Source organism: Mesoplodon densirostris, chromosome 5 (genome assembly GCF_025265405.1).
Source record: "Mesoplodon densirostris isolate mMesDen1 chromosome 5, mMesDen1 primary haplotype, whole genome shotgun sequence".
NCBI lineage: Eukaryota > Metazoa > Chordata > Mammalia > Artiodactyla > Ziphiidae > Mesoplodon > Mesoplodon densirostris.
The window spans coordinates 95,071,111-95,095,585 of record NC_082665.1 but is presented as its reverse complement, the minus strand read 5'-3'; the positions used below and the strand labels follow the sequence as shown (position 1 = coordinate 95,095,585).

The 24,475-nt window shown below is 40.4% G+C and overlaps 1 protein-coding gene across 4 annotated transcripts in view; it reads right to left on the bottom strand.

Annotated features, from left to right (window-relative positions):
• Positions 1-24,475, bottom strand: part of FNDC3B (fibronectin type III domain containing 3B) — a 353,074-nt gene that overhangs the window by 239,311 nt on the left and 89,288 nt on the right. For all 4 annotated transcript variants that reach the window (XM_060099137.1, XM_060099141.1, XM_060099138.1 and 1 more), the window contains exon 3: positions 11,808-11,883. In XM_060099137.1, coding sequence (XP_059955120.1) covers positions 11,808-11,883 — 76 coding nt within the window. The remainder of the gene's footprint in view (positions 1-11,807; positions 11,884-24,475) is intronic.

Genomic DNA, 24,475 nt, shown 5'->3' with positions numbered 1-24,475 from the left:
TAGAAATTTTAACTTCCTAATAACTGGAAGCTTTTTAAATTAAGTGAAAATGTGGAAACTCCTATAGCCAGAAAGATACCACAAAGCCTGTTAATTCTGGCTCTGCTGCACTGCCATATATAAAGTGTCCATAAAGATGTCATATTTGAATTATGGAACACTTCCATTTTAACTCAGACACAAAAAGACCTGAAGAGTTTTCAACACCTCAACTTTTCTCTCCAATTGCTAAAGGGGGTGGGGGAGTTATATGCAGCCACACAAGAAATGTGGGTATATGCAAAGAACCCCGAACCAGGAGTCATAAAGGAAAGTCGCTGATGTGGGCAGTTTTTTTGTTTTGTCTTGAATAAATTTATTTATTTATTTATTTTTGGCTGCGTTGCGTCTTTGTTGCTGAGCGCGGGCTTTATCTAGTTGCGGCGAGTGGGCGCTACTCTTTGTTGCGGTGCGCAGGCTTCTCATTGCGGTGGCTTCTCTTTGTTGCGGAGCACCCGCTCTAAGACAGCAGGCTTCAGGAGTTGTGGTTCACGAACTCTAAAGCGCAGGCTCAGTAGTTGTGGTGCACAGGCTTAGCTGCTCCGCCTCATGTGGGATCTTGCCGGACCAGGACTCGAACCCGTGTCCCCTGAATTGGCAGGCAGATTCTTAACCACTGCGCCACCAGGGAAGTCCCTGTGGGCAGTTTTGAGGCCAGTTTTCTCCATATTTAGATGAGTCCAGAAAGAAGTATTAAAACACACTCTCCTTTTACCCAACTGTCTTCATATCCTCAAAAAATAGTGTGCAAAATACCTTCCAAGTCACTGAAAACTCTCCTCCAAGAAGCAATACCCAAGTTGATGAGCAGAAAAAACACACTTACTTAAAGAAAAAAAAAAGTTTGCTTTTTTTTAATCCTTTTTTGTTAATCCTAATGCTTGTCCAATTAGGACAGAGTGGATACAAAATGTTTAGTTTGTAAACTGTTGTTTACATTGTAGGACAAACATTTTTCTAAAGGACCGGATTCCACCTATCTTAGGGAAACATACAACATCTAGTGCATAGCTCACTCCCTCTCTTCAGTGTGTGTCCCACTGGTCAGCAAGTCATGACTATCTCCTAAACATCTCAGATTTCTGTTCCTGCTTCCACACCCACCACCAATGCCCTCACCCAGGCTCTCTTCGCCTCCTGCCTGCCAACTCCACTTACTTCAGTAACCAGACTTGTTTACAATTTAAAGTGTACTCTGTCTATTCCTGGGTCTGACATGGAGTTTCCTGAGAGTTTACTGCTACAGATAAATGCTATAATTTTTAGCTACACGAAAACAATAAAATACTAATGAACAATCTAAATTACTTGCTAATAACATAAAAGATAAAGCTGGTCTATCTTTCACTATTAAATAGCCTTAAAAATATTTTCCAAGGTGTTCCCAGCCTACTCCTCACAAAAGAAAAAAATTATCAAAAGAATGGATATAATGATCACTCCCTCATGCTTTTTAAAAGCAAGGGAGCTAACCAATATATTGGACTTCTTCAGAATTACTGTGTGTTTTTGGAAACAAGCTCATACTTGTATTCATTATCTTAATTTGAGGAACAGAGAGTAAAAATAACCAAACTTAATTACGTAAGTACAAAAACAAAAAATTACCTCTGTGAATTAACTATGAGACTTTTCCATGATTTTGACATGATTTTTTAGCAGTAAATCAGGAAATGACTTTCCTCTTTTCTGAGCATCTAGGAGGTGCTGGATAGGCACTGGGATACAAAGATCACTAAGATTGGACCCCTACCCTTGAAGAACCCTTTACAGACTTCTTTAAAGACACCTCCAACATGAAATTTTCCATTTCAAATTGTAAGTGTAAAACACAAACGTAAAAAATACAGAAGGAATAAAGCAAGAACTAAAAGATTATAAGCTGTGAAATAAAATGTGGTGGACAATCGAGGTAATGTGACAATTAGCTCTTCGGAATTATCTGTCATGCAAAGATCTGTGACATTTAAGGAACTCCAAGCAGTGGTACCCTCAGAAATGACATTTTAACCACTGTTGAACAAGCTTGCAAGAGAAAAAGGACACAGGGCTTCCCTGGTGGCGCAGTTGTTGAGAGTCCGCCTGCCGATGTAGGGGACACGGGTTCATGCCCCGGTCCAGGAAGATCCCACATGCCGCGGAGCAGCTGGGCCCGTGAGCCATGGCCGCTGAGCCTGCGCGTCCGGAGCCTGTGCTCCGCAACGGGAGAGGCCACAGCAGTGAGAGGCCCGCGTACCGCATTAAAAAAAAAAAAAAAAAAAGGGCACAGAAGCTAAACTCCCACTGCATAATTTTTAAACATATTATGAAGCAGTACGACTAAAATGTGAAGACACCTGAAAACTCCTAACCAATACCTCAAGTTCACAGAGTCTTCCCTGAAATGCTTTAAACTGACAAGTAACAAAAATAAAGGGTGGTTCAATGTCTAGCTGTAATGGAGACTGGGAGCCTAATAATGGTTCCTATTTATTGGACCCTTACACTGCCTTAGAAACTGTTCTAAGTGCTTTCTACCCAATATGTCATTTAATCCCCATAGCAATTCTTTAAGACCGATATTATTATTCCCATTCTACAGATTAGGTGTAGGTGTAGAGAAGTAACTGCTTTTACGACACACATCTAACATGCAGGGGGCTTCTAAGTCAGCCAATCTTACTCAAAAACCCATAATGATCTTACCAATATGCCTTACTGCCTCTTCAGTACTACCTAAGAGCACGACACATTAAATAAAGATTAAAAGAAGTATGGAATTTAATTGAAATGTGAACGACAAGGCCTAAAGGAGGGAAGGCATACCCATAGGAACTACTTTATAGGCCTGTCTGAATATGGCCTCTCAGGCATAGTGTGAGAGTTAACAGCTTATCATCCAAAAAAAAACAACAACAACTGAAGCTTCAACTACAACAAAACTTACTTTAAATGCATGAAACAGTGGAACCACTGTTTTATCCACAATTCTTTATCTGAACAATACATACATCCCCATAAACCTTCATCTGAAATGTCTGAAATGTTGCCATCACCATCAACCCATGAAAGCAAACCTATTGTTAAGTAGGCAATGAAATGGAGGCTCGAACTTTGACTGATAACCAAGTCATTGCCCACAATTGGTTATGGCATCTCTTTAGAACAAAAATAATCAGCAAAGCTGTGTACATTACTAGATGATGATGATGATGATGCTGGTACTTACAATGGAATGTCTCACAACCTTATTGGATAGGTATTCCCACTATCCCCATTTTAAGAGAGGAAAGAAACTGAGGCTAAGAGTTTAACGATTATCCAGCAAACAACCAGGGATTCTCACTACAGAGCCTTTACTCTTAGAACATAACCTTTATAACTTCTAACAATTAAATCACTCAAGCTTTACTTGAAGAAAAAGGCCAAAGAAAGTCTGACAATATAACTTTGTGTAAAGTTTTTGTCCTAACTATGGATACATAACAATAGCTAAAAACAATCGAGATAAATGGGAAGGGCAGAAAGCAGCAGACACGCTGGATATTTTCCCTTGAGATGGACTCACACCTCCTGGGAAGCAGCATGGTTTGATACTGATGTAACCCAGTCTCATGACATTACTCAGTCCCAGCATGATGACAGCCACACTTATCATCACAGACTTTCCTCCCACACCCTCCATAAACTGGACTTTCTGTTCTGGGCCCATCAGTATTCACCGACCCTTATGGAGACTATTCTGGTGGGAAACTTCCAGTTACCCGGCAGCGAGCTATTGTCTGAAAGGGGGCCTATCAGGTCAGCATACAGAACTCCTATTTGCACAAACAGCTATGCATGTCCATGTATGAGAAAAAAGGCAAATCATCATGCCCAAAATAAGGCTCTCAAACATTTCAGAGATCAGGTATTCTCCAAAATGCTAAAAGTGATTTTTCATCAACATTTCATCAATATTACACACACACAGGTAAGAGACTGATTTGTCCCAAATCTAATATTTAAGTTATAAAATGATCTGGCAAGTTGGTGGAATAATTCAGATATTCCTAGAAACTCAGATTCTCTCAGCCTAGAGCCTCACTGGAAACTTATGTACTAAGTCTTACCAAATATAGCTTTGGATCAGTCAGAAAGATGGGCAGGACACTGGGGCTAGCCTGGACAAAAGACTTGGTATTTTCAATTCTAAAAGATATTTTCAATTCTAAGAGATTTTCTCAAGTGAGGCCTTAACTGATCACAGTAACATTTCAGATTAGCGATCCCTCACAAACCCCCAAATGCAAAAGGAACTGACTTTCAAAGCAGTTTCTTGTATAGAAAAAGAAGCTCTCAAAATAAGAAAATTGTAACAGGAAAAAATCTTTTGCCTTATAATACAGACTTTCCATAAGTAATTACATACAATCAAATAACAATCAATTACATATTCAATGTAATCAAAGTTTGCAAAGATTCTCAATGATTCAAAGTCAGTCATAGGACAGTAAGTTCACTTTCAAATCACCCAAATAGTTTGGATAAAAGACTTGTTTGCAAACTTAAGCCAGGGCAAGGGTTCAATCACTCTTAGGAGACAGACTTCATTTGCAACAGGCCCTCTTCCTTGGTTGTAAGCCAGTAAAATAGGAATTTCTCACTTATATGCAGAGTTTTCTTTAAAGGCATAGACCGTATAGAAGCTTTGCTTGTGAAATGATAGTCTACCTCAGCTTGCAAGCCCTACCTATGACATCACTCAAGTCATTTCTCAATCAACAAAGCAAGAGACAATGAGAGTCCACTAGGACCTGTCATAAAATTCTTAGAAAGAATGACAGGTCGGTGTTTTAATGTGCCAAACAAGTCTAATAAATGCACTTAAAGTACCAAATGAGAAAAAAAAGTAACTTTAAGGTCCCAGTGACAGTCTGGATTCTGAATATGGCCGGGAGCAGGGTGGGAGACAAACGAGGAGATTCAAAAATGTGGAACGGCTCTCAATGGTGTCATTCACAGGGGTCTGTGAGCAGAGCATGCTGTTCATCAATGATAGGGTTCCCATACTCAGTGGGGCAGGGGGACTTAGACACAGAGCTGAAGAAGGCTTAAGGAGAGTAAGCAGGAGAGGGAGAAAGTCTCACACTCTGACAGAACCCAAACTACAGTCATCTCAGAGTAAGGCTCTCCTCAAGTTTCCCTCCTGCCATACATTCTGCTGTCATTTCAAGGTCTCTACTCACCACAAATGAGCCGAGTAAATAATCTTTTTAAAGATGTCTAGATTCTTCTGAACAGGAAACATTAGTAATCAAATTTTTTTTTGCGGTACGCGGGCCTCTCACTGTTGTGGCCCCTCCCGTTGCAGAGCACAGGCTCCGGACGCGCAGGCTCAGCGGCCATGGCTCACGGGCCCAGCCGCTCCACGGCATGTGGGATCTTCCCGGACCGGGGCACAAACCCGTGTCCCCTGCATCGGCAGGCGGACTCTCAACCACTGCGCCACCAGGGAAGCCCAGTAATCAAATATTTTTAAATATTATTCTTTATTAGAATAATGGTGATTCCCAAGCATTTCACTTTAACCTGTTTTTTGCTGTTATCACCAGGACATTCACCTGTTTTCTTCAGGCTCATGATTTGAAATATAAGTCTTGAAAGACAAAAACTGCAGCATTAATACTGGTCAATATGAAAGTTCTTTAGACTTACACGTTTTTTTTAAAGGAAACTGATTAGCTTTAATTATAATGTGATTTGAAATTGGAAAGTTCTTCTATAGAGATTTTAAAGGCCCCTAAAAGCACTTAACTAAATATCTTTACGTTCCCGGCACAATAGTAAAAGTTAAAAGAAAAATCATCACATCTGATGTAATGCCAGAGCTAGTCAAGGGCCTAGTAGACAGTAATTATTCTCAGGCTGTGTGGCTAGAGGTAGGTAGGGTGGAGGATACACTGTTTCCTGTCACAACTGAACTCACAGTCTAATTCAAGGGCTAAGGAAAGGTTTACACATATAACCAGAGAGTTACATGCAGTGCTACCTCTACCTGCTCCTCCAGGAACGCAGAGAAAGGTCAGAATGGACTGAACTGGTCCGGGGCGAAGCTGGGGACCCCTGCCGAAGGAGAGAGCCCTAGAGCTTAAAGGAAGTGTGGTATTTGTTTTGGCTGAAGCGTTTTACAGGGAGCAGAGAAATGGCCCAGATAAAAAGATGGCATGCGTGGACAGGAAGGAAGGCTGCCCTGCCAGCACCTCAGCCCAGACAAGGATGTGAAAATAATGGGAGAGACCTGCAGCTGCCCTCTATTAATTCCTGAATTTCACCAAAGGAAAAAATCCATATTGATTGCTAAGATTCTTTTTTCCCTTACAACGAGCTCTTTATACACTTTCACCTGGCCTAGGAAAGAAAACTCTTTTGTCCAGGACGCCACAGGTATCGTGCTGCCTCCAAGGAAGGATAAACTATGACCTTCTGTGGCCCCTTCAAGACCTATGATTCATGTTTCATGGAAATATTGAGAAATATTCCATTAGAAATGAATCTGCTTTCACAGCATATTGTATGTTTCCTGTGTTTTTCGTCCTTTATTATCACCAAGGACATTCCCATGAAAACAAAATCTTGTTTTTTCCCCAGAGTAACCATATGCTTTACATTGATGTGCTCTGAATTTCCAGACTGCCTTTTCATGGCATCACAATGAGCTTCTGGGGTCTTCCTAGTGACGTCATAAATGTCCTATAGAGAAAATTATTAGGCTGACAAATTCGACTACAAGCAGAGGGGGTTGACCTCATATGGTGTAATTTCAAAGTTTCCAGGAAGGCCTGCAACCAGCTCCACTCCCTCCCCCTAACCCCACCCCCCAGCCCCCAGCAATTCTTACCATGCTGGCTAGTGCTGAAATAGCAAAGCTATCAAGCTGACAGTTTCAACCACAGTGTAACCAATGGGGATGACTTCAAACTTCCCTGGAAGGCCACCACCACCAATCACCGCACTCCCCTTCCCCGCCGAAAAAAACACCTCCCCATCTGCCAGCTGGTGTTGAAAAAGCACAACTAGAGCTTCATTCTCTTAACTTTAATCTTTAGTAAAATACAAATGCTTCTTTTAGAAGTTTCCATTACAATATGACTCAATTTCAATCTTTTCCTAACCAGTCCTCTACCATTGTACCCCTCCTCTTCCAGCAACTGAAGCTGGAAGCCCCACCTAGAAGCTCAGCCCACCGCAACTCTGGGTCCAATCCTGACTCTGGACAGAGATAATTTAAGGACTTCTAAATCAATACTCCCTGTATCAAACTATCCTGCTCCCACTTCTGTTAACAGGGTACCTGTCTTATTCCAAAGACCCAGTCTCCACCATCCACTTTTGCTCTGCAAACCATCTCTATCTCATTCTGGTCACCTGAGTACTCACCTAGCATCCTTCCCAGAATCCTGTTACTCAAGGAATAGGAACCCATCTTGCTCTTGTCACGTACCCAAGAAAATGGAGTCGATTTGAGTTCATGATTCCCTGATGTAAAGCCACGGAGCAAGGCAATAAAGAGCTCTGCTGTTTCTCACTAGATGACTATTATTTTTTTAACATCTTTATTGGAGTATAATTGCTTTACAATGGTGTGTTAGTTTCTGCTTTATAACAAAGTGAATCAGCTATACATTTACATATATCCCCATATCTCCTCCCTCTTGCATCTCCCTCCCACCCTCCCTATCCCACCCCTCTAGGTGGTCACAGAGAAACGAGCTGATCTCCCTGTGCTATGCAGCTGCTTCTCACTAGCTATCTATTTTACATTTGGTAGTGTATATATGTCCATGCCACTCTCTCACTTCGTCCCAGCTTACCCTTCCCCCTCCCCATGTCCTCAAGTCCATTCTGTACGTCTGCGTCTTTATTCCTGTCCTGCCCCCAGGTTCTTCATAACCATTTATTTTTTTAGACTCTGTATATATGTATTAGCATACGGTATTTGTTTTTCTCTTTATGACTTACTTCACCCTGTATGACAGATTCTAGGTCCATCCATCTCACTACAAATGACTCAATTTCATTTTTTATGGCTGAGTAATATTCCATTGTATACATGTGCCACGTCTTCTTTACCCATTCATCTGTCGATGGACACTTAGGTTGTTTCCATGTCCTGGCTATTATAAATAGAGCTGCAATGAACACTGTGGTACATGACTCTTTTTGAATTATGCTTTTCTCCAGGTATATGCCCAACAGTGAGATTGCTGGGTCATATGGTAGTTCTATTTTTAGTTTTTTAAGGAACCTCCATATTGTTCTACATAGTGGCTGTATCAATTTACATTCCCAACAACAGCGCAAGAGGGTTGGTTCCCTTTTCTCCACACCCTCTCCAGCACTTATTGTTTGTAGATTTTTTGGTGATGGCCATTCTGACCAGTGTGAGGTGATACCTCATTGTAGTTTTGATTTGCATTTCTCTAGTGATTAGTGATGTTGAGCATTCTTTCATGTGTTTGTTGGCAATCTATATATCTTCTTTGGAGAAATGTCTATTTAGGTCTTCTGCCCATTTTTGGATTGAGTTGGTTTTTTGATATTGAGCTTCATGAGCTGCTTGTAAATTTTGGAGATTAATCCTTTGTCCCTTAATTCATTTGCAAATATTTTCTCCCATTCTGAGGGTTGTCTTTTCGTCTTGTTTATGGTTTCCTTTGCTGTGCAAAAGCTTTGAAGTTTCATTAGGTCCCATTTGTTTATTTTTGTTTTTATTTCCATTTCTCTAGGAGGTGGGTCAAAAAGGATCTTGCTGTGATTTATGTCATAGAGTGTTCTGCCTATGTTTTCCTCTAAGAGTTTGATAGTGTCTGGTCTTACATTTAGGTCTTTAATCCATTTTGAGTTTATTTTTGTGTATGGTGTTAGGGAGTGTTCTAATTTCATTCTTTTACATGTAGCTGCACTATATGACTTTAGATGTGTGAATTAGCCTCTACAGGTCTCAGCTTCCTCATGTGTATCTGTCATACCCATTCAATGAGAGAATACATAAGGCTAAGAGTTGAATAAATATTAGCAATGATAGGGATGTTAATCACAGTGAAAGGATAATAACAACTTGTGTTGGAACTTATAAACATATTGCCTATTCCCACATTCTATGTTGATAAGCTCTGCCTACCTGGAGTGAAGCATTCACTAACTCACACTGGAACTCAGATGAAGGGGGGGATGAGAGCACCTGGGCTGAGTGGCTGCCTATTATGCATGAGTGGCCAACAATGGGTCTGGACTGAGGTTCCTTCCAGTTCCTGCAGTTGATCCTGTTGTCCCAGAGCCTCCCAAGCCCTAGCAAACCTCTTGGGGTTCCAGGTCACCCTCATCCTGTCCTGTGTCATTTCAATTAGTTGGGCCAGGTACCAACATGTCCAAATAAAGATAACCACAGTACCTGGGTGTTCAGAAGAGAACAAAGAATAGGAAGGCTCAGTAAGACAAAGATAAATGGCTCTACAATTCTTCTTTAGTGAATGGCATTTTTTTAAATCACTGAAAGGGGTGTTAGTGTCACTTATCTCCAAGTACCATCATGAATAAATACAAAGCTTCCATTGTGGACAGAGCAATATACTTGCTAAATTCCCTGCAGAGTATACCAGTTAGGAATTGGACCCACAAAAAGTGAGGAAGAGGCTAACTAGATGAACACACACACACACTCTTCAGACACCAAAAGTAAAAGCAGGTGGTATGAAAAAGTGGATTTTATATATGTTGATCCATTCGGCAATTTGCTTTTATAGACTCTATTACACATACTCAGCTGTAGAGGGACACAGTCTTCTAGCCAATGCCAATAAGGTTCCAATGTTACCATGACCAGAAGCTCAACTATTCTCTTACTGAACTGGAAACATCCCTTCATTCTATATAGGTAAAATAACTTTTCATCTAGTTTTACCAGTGTGATTTTTTTTTTTAAGGCACAGAGTGAATTTTGAGGTTTTATTTGTTGATAATATCTGTTACAGTTCTACAAGTAGGTAGAAGATTCTGTAACCCATACTATTTTAAAATATTTTTCTCTCTTCTTTTACCTGAAGTTCCTTTGTGTGACCTATCACTGAAGACTAGGTTTGGTTTTTAAATGGTTTAGAACGCCAAGATCAATTTCAGGGACACAATGAATGCAATCAGAAAAAAATCATTAACGAAATGGTTAAATCATTTCAGATTAACTGCAATTAAAACTCACTAGGATTCTAGCCTAATGAGTTTTAATTTTTTTCCTAAATTTTTGTTCTTACAGTTACAAAAACAAGTAATGAAACGACACAGCAGCACACTCTGCTATTATGCAAAACAATAGGAAGATCACCTTTTTCCATGCAGCTCATTATGGAAAACTAAAACTAAAGGGTACTTCCCTTCATTTTCTTTATATATTGGTGAGCAAGCCCAAGTATTAAAATAAGACCTCTGTTCAGATTCCAGTCTAACCAATAACCTAGTATTGAACTCAATTACAGGCCAATTTACCATTTGCCCCATAATCCTAATCACTGCCAAAAAGAGCCGTCACACAGTGCCCTCCAACACAGCAGTATTTATAGACTAACTCCATATCTGGATTGATCTTCCTACACAGAACCCCATATGGATCAGAGTACCTAAGCGTCTTTCTTTCCTTAGTGAACTATATAGAAGAGGCACCGGTATTACACAAACTAGAAATTAACTGAAATGCCCTAGGAGCAGTCCTTAAAGAACTACACCCAAGGAGCCTCACCTACTCCTGGAGCTTATTTAGATAACAAGATTCTGGACTCTGAGCTGATGCTGTACTGGAATAAGACTTTTGGAGATCTTAGGAGGGCATATCTTGCATATGGGAGAGACATGAATTACTGAGGGCCGAGGGTGGACTGTGGTGGGCAGCTTTCTAAAAGCTGGCTGCTGGTATTCATACTCTGTGTAATCCCCTTTCAGGCGTGGGCTGTACATACCACTCCCTCTTGCCCTGTAGTTGCTGCTCCGATGAAGCTGCCATAATGTAAGCACCCCCATGGAGAGGCCACTTAGCAAGGAACAGAGGGAAGCCGCCTGCCACTAGCCAACAAAAAAAAACTAAATCCTGCCAACAACCACTTAGGCGGGCCTGGAAACAGACTGACACTCAGACATGCCTTACAGTCACTGCAGCTCTATCTAGCCCACACCTGGATTTTAGCATTTTGAGAGGCCCAGAGCCATAGGACACAGCTAAGCTGTGCCTAAATTCCTGACCCACAGAAACTGTAGGCAAGAACTGTTTTAAGCTACTAAATTTGAGTAATTTGTTACTCAGTAATAAATAACAGATATTAAATACATATTTTTACCTCTAAAAGCATCATTTGGATAACATCACAATATGTATTTGAAACTTTTATCTAATTTGAAAAAGTACTTGCTGTTCTCATCTGGAATTTTAAGCTCTCTTAAAAATCTCTTTATTTGTCAGGACTACCAAGTTCCATAATATATGAAAACAATGTAAGCTTTCCCAAGTTTATTTAATTCACTTAAAAGTCAATAGAATACTCAAGATATTTAACTTTGTCACTTGTATATCACAGGCCCACATCAGCATTAAGGAGCCCCTAATAAAAGCAAAAAAAAAAAAAAAAAAAAAAAAAAAATCCAAGATAAATTTTACTTCTAGAAAATCACACATGCAGACTCAGAGATAAATACACTCTACTTCTATAAAATAATAAATAAAGGAAAACTTCTTTGATTAGAAAGCTTACAAAAAACTTCCTTACCTTGAATGCACTGAAGTGTTCCATCCTCCGCTCTTATTGTAAAAGTCTCACCTGGATTAACTTGAACGAGAATAACCTGCCAAAATAACACAGTGATTTCAATTTAATACTAGAACATCTGGGGATTTCTCTTCAACGGTTTCATTACCTAAATTTATGTACTAGACAAGAAGTATGTGGCACAGAATCTTGTATAAACACAAAACTTAGGATATGTCTTAGATCTGGTTCAAATTTGAGGGGGGTAAGTTCATGCATTTGAATTTAGCTAAGTGAATTCTCCTGTGTTGCTTATGCAATATAACTAAAAAAAAACCCCAATGTTAAGATACCTTTTCTTTCAGACAATTCCTTTTTTCCTTTCACTAAGTCAGAAACAACAATTAAAGAAGAAAAAGGACCAGAAACTATAACTTACAAAGGAAAATTGAAAGAGAAATGAGTTTCTGACCTAACACTGTTGCATACCATTCCCAAGTATCTATTACTGACCTGAGTCTACTGTGTCTAACAATAGAAAGCAATTTATAAGAAAAATGTTTTGGGGGGAAAAAAAAGCACGTATAGAACCTGGAAATAACAATGAACAGTATAAAATAAATATTACAAATAAGACCCACCAAACACTCAAATTTTTGAATCTATTACCTAAATGTCAGTGTTTTAGTCATATAACATAGATATTTAGTTATCATAAGACAACTTCCGAAAGACTAAACCACGGATGCCATGGCAAAGTATGTTCTTTTAAGAACCTCAGTTTTAAGTTCTAATCTCATTTAGTTCCTTTAGATAACAAAAGTAAAAAAAATCACGGGCTTCCCTGGTGGCGCAGTGGTTGAGAATCCGCCTGCCGATGCAGGGGACATGGGTTCGTGCCCCGGTCCGGGAGGATCCCACATGCCACGGAGCGGCTGGGCCCGTGGGCCATGGCCGCTGACCCTGAGCGTCCGGAGCCTGTGCTCCGCAATGGGAGAGGCCACAACAATGAGAGGCCCGCGTACCGCAAAAAAAAAAAAAAAAAAAAAAAAAAAAAAAAAAAAATCACTAACTTATATCTAAATGTAAATTAAAGGACATAACAAAGCTTAAAAAACCTGTAGTTAAAAATTACCATGTGCGCTACCCGGGTTCTTTGGTGGGGCTAATGGCGGAGTCTGGGAGGGCTCATGCCAAGGAATACTACCCAGAACTTCTGCTGCCAGTGTCCTTGTCCTCACAGTGAGACACAGCCACCCCTGCCTCTGCAGGAGACCCTCCAACACTAGCAGGTATAACTTGCATATAAATAAAGTCCACAGATCCGAAGAATGGAGCCTGAAGAACTTACAGAAATGTATACATTCATATACTCACAACACAATCAAATATAAATTATTCTCAGCACCCTACAAGACCCTTGCCCCTCCTATTCAGTACCTCTCCCAAAGAGGGACTTCCCTGGTGGTGCAGTCGTTAAGAATCCATCCGCCTGCCAGTGCAGGGAACATGGGTTCGAGCCCTGGTACGGGAAGATCCTACATTTTGTGGAGCAACTAAGCCCATGCGTCACAACTACTGAGCCTGCGCTCTAGAGCCTGTGAGCCACAACTACTGAAGCCCATGCGCCTAGAGCTCGTGCTCCGCAACAAGAGAAGCCGCCGCAATGAGAAGCCTGCACACCGCAACAAAGGGTAGCCCCTGCTCGCTGCAACTATAGAAAGCCTGCGCGCAGCAACAAAGACCCAACGCAGCCAAATTTTTTTAAAAACTGATTAAAATCTCAAGGACAATGTTGAATAGAAGACATTCTTGTCTTGTTCATGACCATTTTGACCATGCTTGTCAGCGGGAAAGCATCAGTTTTACCATTAAGTGTGATGCTAGGTGTGTGTGTTTGTGTGTGTTTTAATAATCCTCATCAAAACATACATGTATTTAAAAAATCATGAATAAGAATTAAATTTTACCTATTGAAATTAAAAAAAAATTACCATGTGCGAGATTAACACTATTAAAATAATGACTATATATTTCTAGAAACTGGAAGGATGTCAGTGTCACATTCATCTTATAGTTCTTAGAGCAAGCCTTGTTCCTCCCTGCCTCGAAACCATCAAGCATACTGTTGCCTCTGTCTGCAATGCTCTCTCTGCACTCCTTCATCTCTGCCCACCTTATTCCTTCCTCAACCAGCTAATGCCCATTCATCCTTGCCAGATTAAGAAGTGGTATTTGACTGCCAGCACAGGCCAGGTCTTGCACTGTGTGTTCTCAAAAATCAAACAAACAAAACTCTACTCTTTCCTAAAATATACAACTGCAATTAATTAACTAAGGAATTATTTTTATGTCTGTCTTTCCTTTAATCTAGGCTCTGTAAGGGCAAGATTTGACACAGAATAAGTGCTCAAGAAATATATTAACTGGGCAGATTGGTTCAAGATGGCAGAGTAGAAGGACGTGCTCTCACTCCCTCTTGTGAGAACACTGGAATCACAACTAACTGCTTAACAATCATCAACAGGAAGGCACTGGAACTCACCAAAAGAGATACCCCACATCCAAAGACAAAGGAAAAGCCACACTGAGATGGTAGGAGGGGCACATTCACAATGAAATCAAATCCCATAACTGCTGGATGGGTGACCCACAAACTGGATAACACTTATACCACACAAGTCCACCCACTGGAATGAAGGTTCTGAGCCCCATGTCAGGCTTCCCAACCTGGGGGTCTGGCAATGGGAGGAGGAGTTCCTAGAGAATCAGACTTTAAAGGCTAGGGGGATTTGACTGCAAGACTTCGACAGGACTGGGAGAAACAGAGACTCCACTCTTGGAGGGCACACACAAAGCAGTGTGTGCTTCGGGACCCAGGGGAAGGAGCAGTGACCCCATTGGAGACTGAACCAGACCTACCTGCTAGTGTTGGAGGGGCTCCTGCAGAGGCGGGGGGTGGCTCTGTCTCACCGTGAGGACAAGGACACTGGCAGCAGAAGTTCTGGGAAGTACTCCTTTGCGAGAGCCCTCACAGAGTCCGCCATTAGCCCCACCAAAGAGTTGGGGTAGGCTCCAGTGTTGGGTCATCTCAGACCAAACAACCAACAGGGAGGGGACACAGCCCAAACCATAAGCAGGCAACTGGATTAAAGTTTTACTGAGCTCTGACCACCAGAGCAACACCCAGCTCAACCCAACACCAGTCACTCCCATCAGGAAAATTGCACAAGCCTCTTAGATAGCCTCAGCCACCAGAGGGCAGACAGCAGAAGCAAGAACTACAATCCTTAAGCCTGTGGAACAAAAACCACATTCATAGAAAGACAGACAAGATGAAAACGCAGAAGGCTATGTACCAGATGAAGGAACAAGATAAAACACCAGAAAAACAACTAAAGGAAGTGGAGATAGGCAACCTTCCTGAAAAAGAATTCAAAATAATGATAGTGAAGATGATCCAGGACCTCGGAAAAAGAATGGAGGCAAAGATCAAGAAGATGCAAGAAATGTTTAACAAAGACCTAGAAGAATTAAAGAACAAACAAACAGGGATGAACAATACAAGAATTGAAATGAAAAATACACTAAAAGGAATCAACAGCAGAATAACTGAGGCAGAAGAATGGATAAGTGACCAGGAAGAGAGAATGATGGAATTCACTGCTGCAAAAGAAAATAAAGAAAAAAGAATGAAAAGAAATGAAGACAGCCTAAGAGACCACTGGGACAACATTGAACGCAAGAACAGGGCTTCTCTGGTGGCGCAGTGGTTGAGAGTCCGCCTGCCGATGCAGAAGACACGGGTTGGTGCCCCAGTCCGGGAAGATCCCACATGCCGCAGAGCAGCTGGGCCCATGAGCCATGGCCGCTGAGCCTGTGTGTCCGGAGCCTGTGCTCCACGACGGGAGAGGCCACAGCAGTGAGAGGCCCACGTACCGCAAAAAAAAACAAAAAAAAAACGCAAGAACATTCACGTTATAGGGGTCCCAGAAGGAGAAGAGAGAGAGAAAGAACCCAAGAAAACATCTGAAGAGATTATAGTCAAAAACTTGCCTAACATGGGAAAGGAAAGAGCCATCCAAGTCCAGGAAGCACAGAGAGTCCCATACAGGATAAACCCAAGGAGAAACATGGCGAGACACATAGTAATCAAATTGGCAAAAATTAAAGACAAAGAAACATTACTGAGAGCAGCAAGAGAAAAACGACAAATAATATATAAGGGAACTCCCATAAGGTTAACAGCTGATTTTTCAGCAGAAACTCTACAAGCCAGAAGGGAGTGGTATGATATACTTAAAGTGCTGAAAGGTAAAATCCTACAACCAAGATTACTCTACCCGGTAAGGATCTCATTCAGATTTGATAAAGAAATCAAAAGCTTTACAGACAAGTAAAAGCTAAGAGAATTCAGCACCACCAAACCAGATCTACAACAAATGCTAAACGAACTTCTCTAAGTGGAAACACAAAAGAAGAAGAGGACCTACAAAAACGAACCCAAAACGATTAAGAAAATGGTAACAGGAACATACATATCAATAATTACCTTAAACGTGAATGGATTAAATGCTCCAACCAAAACACATAGATTGGCTGAATGGATACAATAACAAGACCCATATATATGCTGTCTACAAGAGATCCACTTCAGACCTAGGGACACATACAGACTGAAACTGAGGGGATGGAAAAAGGTATTCCATGCAAATGGAAATCAAAAGAAAGCTGGAGTAGCAATACTCGTATCAGACAAAACAGACTTTAAAACAAAGACTGTTACAAGAGACAAAGAAGGACACTACATAATGATCAAGAGATCAATCCAAGGGCTTCCATGGTGGCGCAGTGGTTGAGTCTGCCTGCCGATGCAGGGGACACGGGTTCGTGCCCCGGTCTGGGAAGATCCCACATGCCGCGGAGCGGCTGGGCCCGTCAGACATGGCCACTGAGCGTGCGCATCCGGAGCCTGTGCTCCGCAACGGGAGAGGCCACAACAGAGAGAGGCCCACGTATCGCATAAAAAAAAAGAGAGAGAGAGATCAATCCAAGAAGATATAACAATTGTAAGTATTTATGCACCCAACATAGGAGCACCTCAATACATAAGGCAAATGCTAACAGCCATAAAAGGAGAAATCAACAGTAACACAATCATAGTAGGGGACTTTAACACCCCACTTTCACCAAAGGACAGATCATCCAAAATGAAAATAAAGAAAGAAACACAAGCTTTAAATGATACATTAAACAAGATGGACTTCATTGATATTTATAGGACATTCCATCCAAAAACAACAGAATACACATTCTTCTCAAGTGCTCATGGAACATTCTCAAGGATAGATCATATCTTGGGTCACAAATCAAGCCTTGGTAAATTTAAGAAAACTGAAGTCATATCAAGTATCTTTTCCGACCACAACGCTATGAGACTAGATATCAATTACAGGAAAAAATCTGTAAGAAATACAAACACATGGAGGCTAAACAACACGTTACTTAATAACCAAGAGATCACTGAAGAAATCAAAGAGGAAATCAAAAAATACCTAGAAACAAATAACAATGAAAACACGATGACCCCAAACCTATGGGATGCAGCAAAAGCAGTCCTAAGAGGGAAGTTTATAGCAATACAATCCCCACCTTAAGAAACAAGAAACATCTCAAATAAACAACCTAACCTTACACCTAAAGCAATTAGAGAAAGAAGAACAAAATAACCCCAAAGTTAGCAGAACGAAAGGAATCATAAAGATCAGATCAGAAATAAATGAAAAAGAAATGAAGGAAATGACAGCAAGATCAATAAAACTAAAAGCTGGTTCTTTGAGAAGATAAACAAAATTGATAAACCATTAGCCAGACTCACCAAGAAAAAAAGAGAGAAGACTCAAATCAATAGAATTAGAAATGAGAAACGAGAAGCAACAACTGACACTGCAGAAATACAAAGGATCATGAGAGATTACTACAATCAACTATATGCCAATAAAATGGACAACCTGGAAGAAATGGACAAATTCTTAGACGTGCACAACCTTCCGAGACTGAACCAGGAAGAAACAGAAAATATGAACAGGGCCTCCCTGGTGGCGCAGTGGTTGAGAGTCCGCCTGCCGATGCAGGGGATACGGGTTCGTGCCCCGGTCTGGGAGGATCCCATATGCCGCGGAGCGGCTGGGCCCGTGAGCCATGGCCGCTGGGCCTGCGCATCCGGAGCCTGTGCTCCGCAACGGGAGGGGCCACAACAGTGAGAGGCCCGCATACCGCAAAAAGAAAAAAAAAAAAAAAAAGAAAATATGAACAGACCAATCACAAGCACTGAAAATAAAACTGTGATTAAAAATCTTGCAACAAACAAAAGCCCAGGACTAGATGGCTTCACAGGCGAATTCTATCAAACATTTATAGATGAGATAATACCTATCCTTCTCAAACTCTTCCAAAATATAGAAGAGGGAGGAACACTCCCAAACTCATTCTACGAGGCCACCATCACCTTGATACCAAAACCATACAAAGATGTCGCAAAGAAAGAAAACTACAGGCCAATATCACAGATGAACATACATGCAAAAATCCTCAACAAAACACTAGCAAACAGAATCCAACAGCACATTAACAGGATCATACACTATGATCAAGTGGCGTTTATCCCAGGAATGCAAGGATTCTTCAATATATGCAAATCAATCAATTTGATACACCATATTAAGAAACTGAAGGAGAAAAAACATATGATCATCTAAATAGATGCAGGGAAAGCTTTCGACAAAATTCAACACCCATTTATGATAAAAACCCTCCAGAACGTAGGCATAGAGGGAACTTTCCTCAACATAATAAAGGCCATATATGACAAACCCACAGCCAACATCATCCTCAATGGTGAAAAACTGATACCATTTCCACTAAGATCAGGAACAAGACAAGGTTGCCCACTCTCACCACTATTATTCAACATAGTTTGGGAAGTTTTAGCCACAGCAATCAGAGAAGTAAAGGAAATAAAAGGAATCCGAATCAGAAAAGAAGAAGTAAAGCTGTCACTGTTTGCAGATGATGTGATACTATACATAGAGAATCCTAAAGATGCTACCAGAAAACTACTAGAGCTAATCAATGAATTTGGTAAAGTAGCAGGATACAAAATTAATGCACAGAAATCTCTGGCATTCCTATACACTAATGATGAAAAATCTGAGAGTGAAATTAAGAAAACACTCCCATTTACCACTGCAACAAAAAGAATAAAATATCTAGGAATAAACCTACCTAAGGAGACAAAAGACCTGTGTGCAGAAAATTATAAGACACTGATGAAAAACATGAAAGATGATACAAGGAAATGGAGAGATATACCATGTTATTGGATTGGAAGAATCAACATTTGAAAATGACTCTACTACCCAAAGCAATCTACAGATTCAATGCAATCCCTATCAAACTACCATTGGGGGCTTCCCTGGTGGCGCAGTGGTTGCGAGTCCGCCTGCCGATGCGGGGGACACAGGTTCGTGCCCCAGTCCGGGAGGATCCCACATGCCGCGGAGTGGCTGGGCCCGTGAGCCATGGCCGCTGAGCCTGCGCGTCCGGAGCCTGTGCTCCGCAACGGGAGAGGCCACAACAGTGAGAGGCCCGCGTAATGCAGCAAAAAAAAAAAAAAACTACCATTGGCATTTTTCACAGAACTAGAACAAAAAATTTCACAATTTGTATGGAAACACAAAAGACCCCGAATACCCAAAGAAATCTTGAGAAAGAAAAACGGAGCTGGAGGAATCAGGCTCCCTGACTTCAGACTATACTACAAAGCTACAGTAATCAAGACAGTATGGTACTGGCACAAAAACAGAAAGATAGATCAATGGAACAGGATAGAAAGCCCAGAGATAAACCCATGCGCATATGGTCACCTTATCTTTGAGAAAGGAGGCAAGAATATACAGTGGAGAAAGGACAGCCTCTTCAATAAGTGGTGCTGGGAAAACTGGACAGCTACATGTAAAAGAATGAAATTAGAACACTCCCTAATACCATACACAAAAATAAACTCAAAATGGATTGAAGACCTAAATGTAAGGCCAGACACCATCAAACTCTTAGAGGAAAACATAGGCAGAACACTCTATGACATAAATCACAGCAAGGTCCTTTTTGACCCACCTCCTAGAGAAATGGAAATAAAAACAAAAATAAACAAATTTGACCTAATGAAACTTAAAAGCTTTTGCACAGTGAAGGAAAACATAAACAAGACGAAAAGACAACCCTCAGAATGGGAGAAAATATTTGCAAATGAAGCAACTGACAAAGGATTAATCTCCAAAATGTACTAGCAGCTCATGCAGCTCAATATCAAAAAAACAAACAACCCAATCCAAAAATGGGCAGAAGACCTAAATAGACATTTCTCCAAAGAAGATATACAGACTGCCAACAAACACATGAAAGAATGCTCTACATCATTAATCATTAGAGAAATGCAAATCAAAACTACAATGAGATATCAGCTCACACTGGTCAGAATGGCCATCATCAAAAAGTCTACAAACAACAAATGCTGGAGAGGATGTGGAGAAAAGGGAACCCTCTTGCACTGTTGGTGGGAAAGTAAACTGATACAGCCACTATGGAGAACAGTATGGAGGTTCCCTAAAAAAACTAAAAATAGTACTACCATACAACCCAACAATCCCACTACTGGGCATATACACTGAGAAAACCATAATTCAAAGAGTCATGTATCAAAATGTTCATTGCAGCTCTATTTACAATAGCCAGGACATGGAAGCAACCTAAGTGTCCATCGACAGATGAATGGATAAAGAAGACGTGGCACATATATACAATGGAATATTACTCAGCCATAAAAAGGAACGAAATTGAGTTATTTGTCATGAGGTGGATGGACCTAGAGACCAGCGTACAGAGTGAAGTAAGTCAGAAAGAGAAAAACAAATATTGTATGCTAACACATATATATGGAACCTAAAAAAAAAAAAAAAGGTCATGAAGAACCTAGGGGCAGGACGGGAATAAAGACGCGGACCTACTAGAGAATGGACTTGAGGACACGGTACGCTGGGACAAAGTGAGAGAATGGCATGTACATATACACACTACCAAATGTAAAACCAATAACTAGTGGGAAGCAGCCACCTAGCACAGGGAGATCAGCTCCATGCTTTGTGACCACCTAGAGGGGTGGGATAGGGAGGGTGGGAGGGAGGGAGACACAGGAGGGAAGAGATATGAGGATATATGTATATGTATAGCTGATTCACTTTGTTATAAAGCAGAAACTAGCACACCATTGTAAAGCAGTTATACTCCAATAAAGATGTTAAAAAGAAAAAAAAGAAAATCTGCAAGCAACAAATGCTGGAGAGGGTGTGGAGAAAAGGGAACCCTCTTGCACTGTTGGTGGGAATGCAAATTGATACAGCCACTATGGAGAACAGTAAGGAGGTTCCTTAAAAAACTAAAAATAGAACTACCACATGACCCAGCAATCCCACTACTGGGCATATATCCAGAGAAAACGATAATTCAAAAAGACGCATGCACCCCAATGTTCACTGACGCACTATTTACAATAGCAAGGTCATGGAAGCAACCTAAATGCCCATCAACAGACGACTGGATAAAGAAGATGTGGTACATACATACAATGGAATATTACTCAGCCATAAAAAAGAATAAAATTGGGTCATTTGTAGAGACATGGATGGATCTAGAGACTGTCATACAGAGCGAAGTAAGTCAGAAAGAGAAAAACAAATATCGTATGTTAGCGCATATATGTGGAACCTAGAAAATGGTACAGATGAACCGGTTTGCAGGGCAGAAATTGAGACACAGATGTAGAGAACAAACGTATGGACACCAAGGGGGCAAAGTGGCGGTGGATGGAGGTGGTGGGATGAATTGGGAGACTGGGATTGACATGTATACACTGATGTGTATAAAATGGATGACTAATAAGAACCTGCTGTATAAAAAAACAAATTAAATTCAAAAAAAGAGGGGGAAAAAAAGAAATATATTTACTGAATGAATGAAGTCATAAAACATAGGGAAAAACCACTGCAACAATTATTTTAACTTGGATATTAAGCTTTCAGAATATGCAACTTTAAAAGTCAACTTTATTTACTGTATGGACCATAATTTATCTGCTTTTTAAAACTATTTATTAAGATCAAAACCATTTCATCTTTAAAAACTAAACCTTTAACTTCCATGTATTTTGCTTCTATTAATAATTCACCACAGGAAAAACACTGCTGGGATATTAAAATTTTTTTAATCTGGAAATACATTAACTAGAGAAAACAGGATCTTTCAGGGAAAAGCAGTACAAGCTTCATCCCCAGTGCTTCTTGTTATCTTGAAATATAACGGTTATTTCAAGGCAATTTATTTTTCCTGTACAGTAACTGTGTCAATAATCTTTCAGTCTTAAGTATTCAAATTCTTCCCAATGTAAACACACTTTGTCATTTTAAGAACTCAAAAGGAAATCCTTTCAGATCTCTATGGAGTGATTAAGACATTCCAATTGCTTTCTTGAAACTGAGTTTTTAAAGTCATTCCTAACATGAAAATATTTTTGATTTTACTTTATTTTTATGTACACATAGAACACAACTCGACTACAATGGAATCAAACACTCCAATAAAGAAAATTATCCGTGTTTTTTTTAAAGTCCTTAAACCAATTCTAACATCACTGTAATAGTGCAGAAACCACCTGCTTTGTTAAGCCTGTATGGATGGGCCTATAATATATGCCTGTGGAATTATTTAGTCAGAAAAAAAAAAAAGAGTGGACACTAAAACTATGACCCAGATATTCTCTGACAATCCCAAATTTATATACTCTCTTCCACTACACTCATAATTGTCAGACAATGTGTCCTAAATGCTGGTTCTAAAAGTGCAATTCACCAGTATTAGGGAAAATCCCAGGCAAGAAAAGGGATTTCTGAATTGGAGTATGTTCCAGGTTCTGTCACATCATCTGCTTATCATACTGCATGAAAAGTCTGCAGCAGTTCCTCAGCGGTCACTGACACTAGGTCACAATTCAAAGAATGGCTGTCCTGGAGGCATCCAGCCTCCAAAAACCGTTTATGCCTTCCCCTCTCTGCTCACAGGAGGCCCATTCCTGACCCCCACCCCATTTCTTCAGGGAGAAAGATGATAGGTAAAGGGCTTGTACACATCCTATTAAAATACCTCTCTTCAAATGTTTAGTTCCTGTAATTTTCCCTGCTGCTGTGTTGCTATGGCAACCAGATTATAATCTACCAAGTTACCTCAGAAACCAGGCAAATCTCCTGTGTCCCAATATCAATTTTTCTTAGTAAGAGCAAAAGTCATTATTTGAGCACACCGTATTCATCTTGGCACCGAGATATTTTAAAAGAAAGCATTTTATTATACTGAAGCAGACTGACTACCTTGCTGTTTTCACTGTCAATAAAGGAGAGATAAAAATAAAGTTTTGACACACACCAGCCCAATGATCTGTCCCTGACCAGAGACATGAATGAGATGGCGGCAGCAAGCCATGCATCACAGCCTTGAGGAGCATAAGTCACACCCAAAGGCTCCCTGGCACTTAACCTTTTGTATCATACAGGTCAATCAGTCTGTATGTCTGTCTCCCTCTCTGAATATCTCTCTCTCTCAATCTGTCTCTCCCCTCTCTCCCCCCCGCCCCCACCCCTCTTCCCTCCCTCCTCCTTTCTCTCTTTAGCCACAAAGCAGACACTACGGTTACAATTTCTCTTAAATACAGAATGTAAAACATAACATCACTGTCCAAACCTCATTTTTTGTCCACTCAGTAAGCATTTCCTGCTTTTCTGAAGTCAGCATTAAAACAAGTCATGCTGTATTCTGTGTCTTGTCAGAGGAGAAGAAAAAAAAAAAGAAAGAACAAAGATTTTAACCACTGATAGATTTTTTTTCCCCAGAGATGTTAAAATAGAACCATGTTAATCAAATCATAAGAGCATACTTCAGTCTACTATTGCTTCATCAGATTTCTTTCAAATCTATTAGTGCTATACGAACCAAGCAGCCCAAAATAACCAAAGGTAGTTCATTAAGGCTTAAAGAAAATAAGTGACCATTCTTCCAAAGTCTAAAGAAACAATAAAACAAGAAGTAGAATTAACATAATTGAGCAAAAGGCTAAACACAGCATCCTGGGAAAGCTTTACCCAACAAGACAACTGAAGCAGGTATAACACATCTTTCCTTAAAGGTATAAATCTAAATCTAACTCTGTTTCTAACTCATTAGAAGAGCAAAAGGAAAGCTACATTTGCAATTTAAATTTTGGGTGGCTGATTAACCAGAAGACGGTTAGCATCTAAGACGTCTAGAGGCAAATTCCTGATTTATGCCTCAAATAAAATACTACCAGCCACCCGACTAAATAATCACTGCCACGTATGAGAGTCCATCACAAAAGCGTCTGCTAGGAGAGCAGTATTGACTGACCAAAGATGAAATGTTACATTTGCAGTATTCTTAAAAGTTAAGTCCCATACCCAGACAATCGAGATACAAGCTATGCTAGGAGAGGAGATCCCATTTCACTTTCAGAGCTTTTCCCACTTGCCACATTCTGTGAGGCTTGTCTTAGCTGTTTCATGTATGAA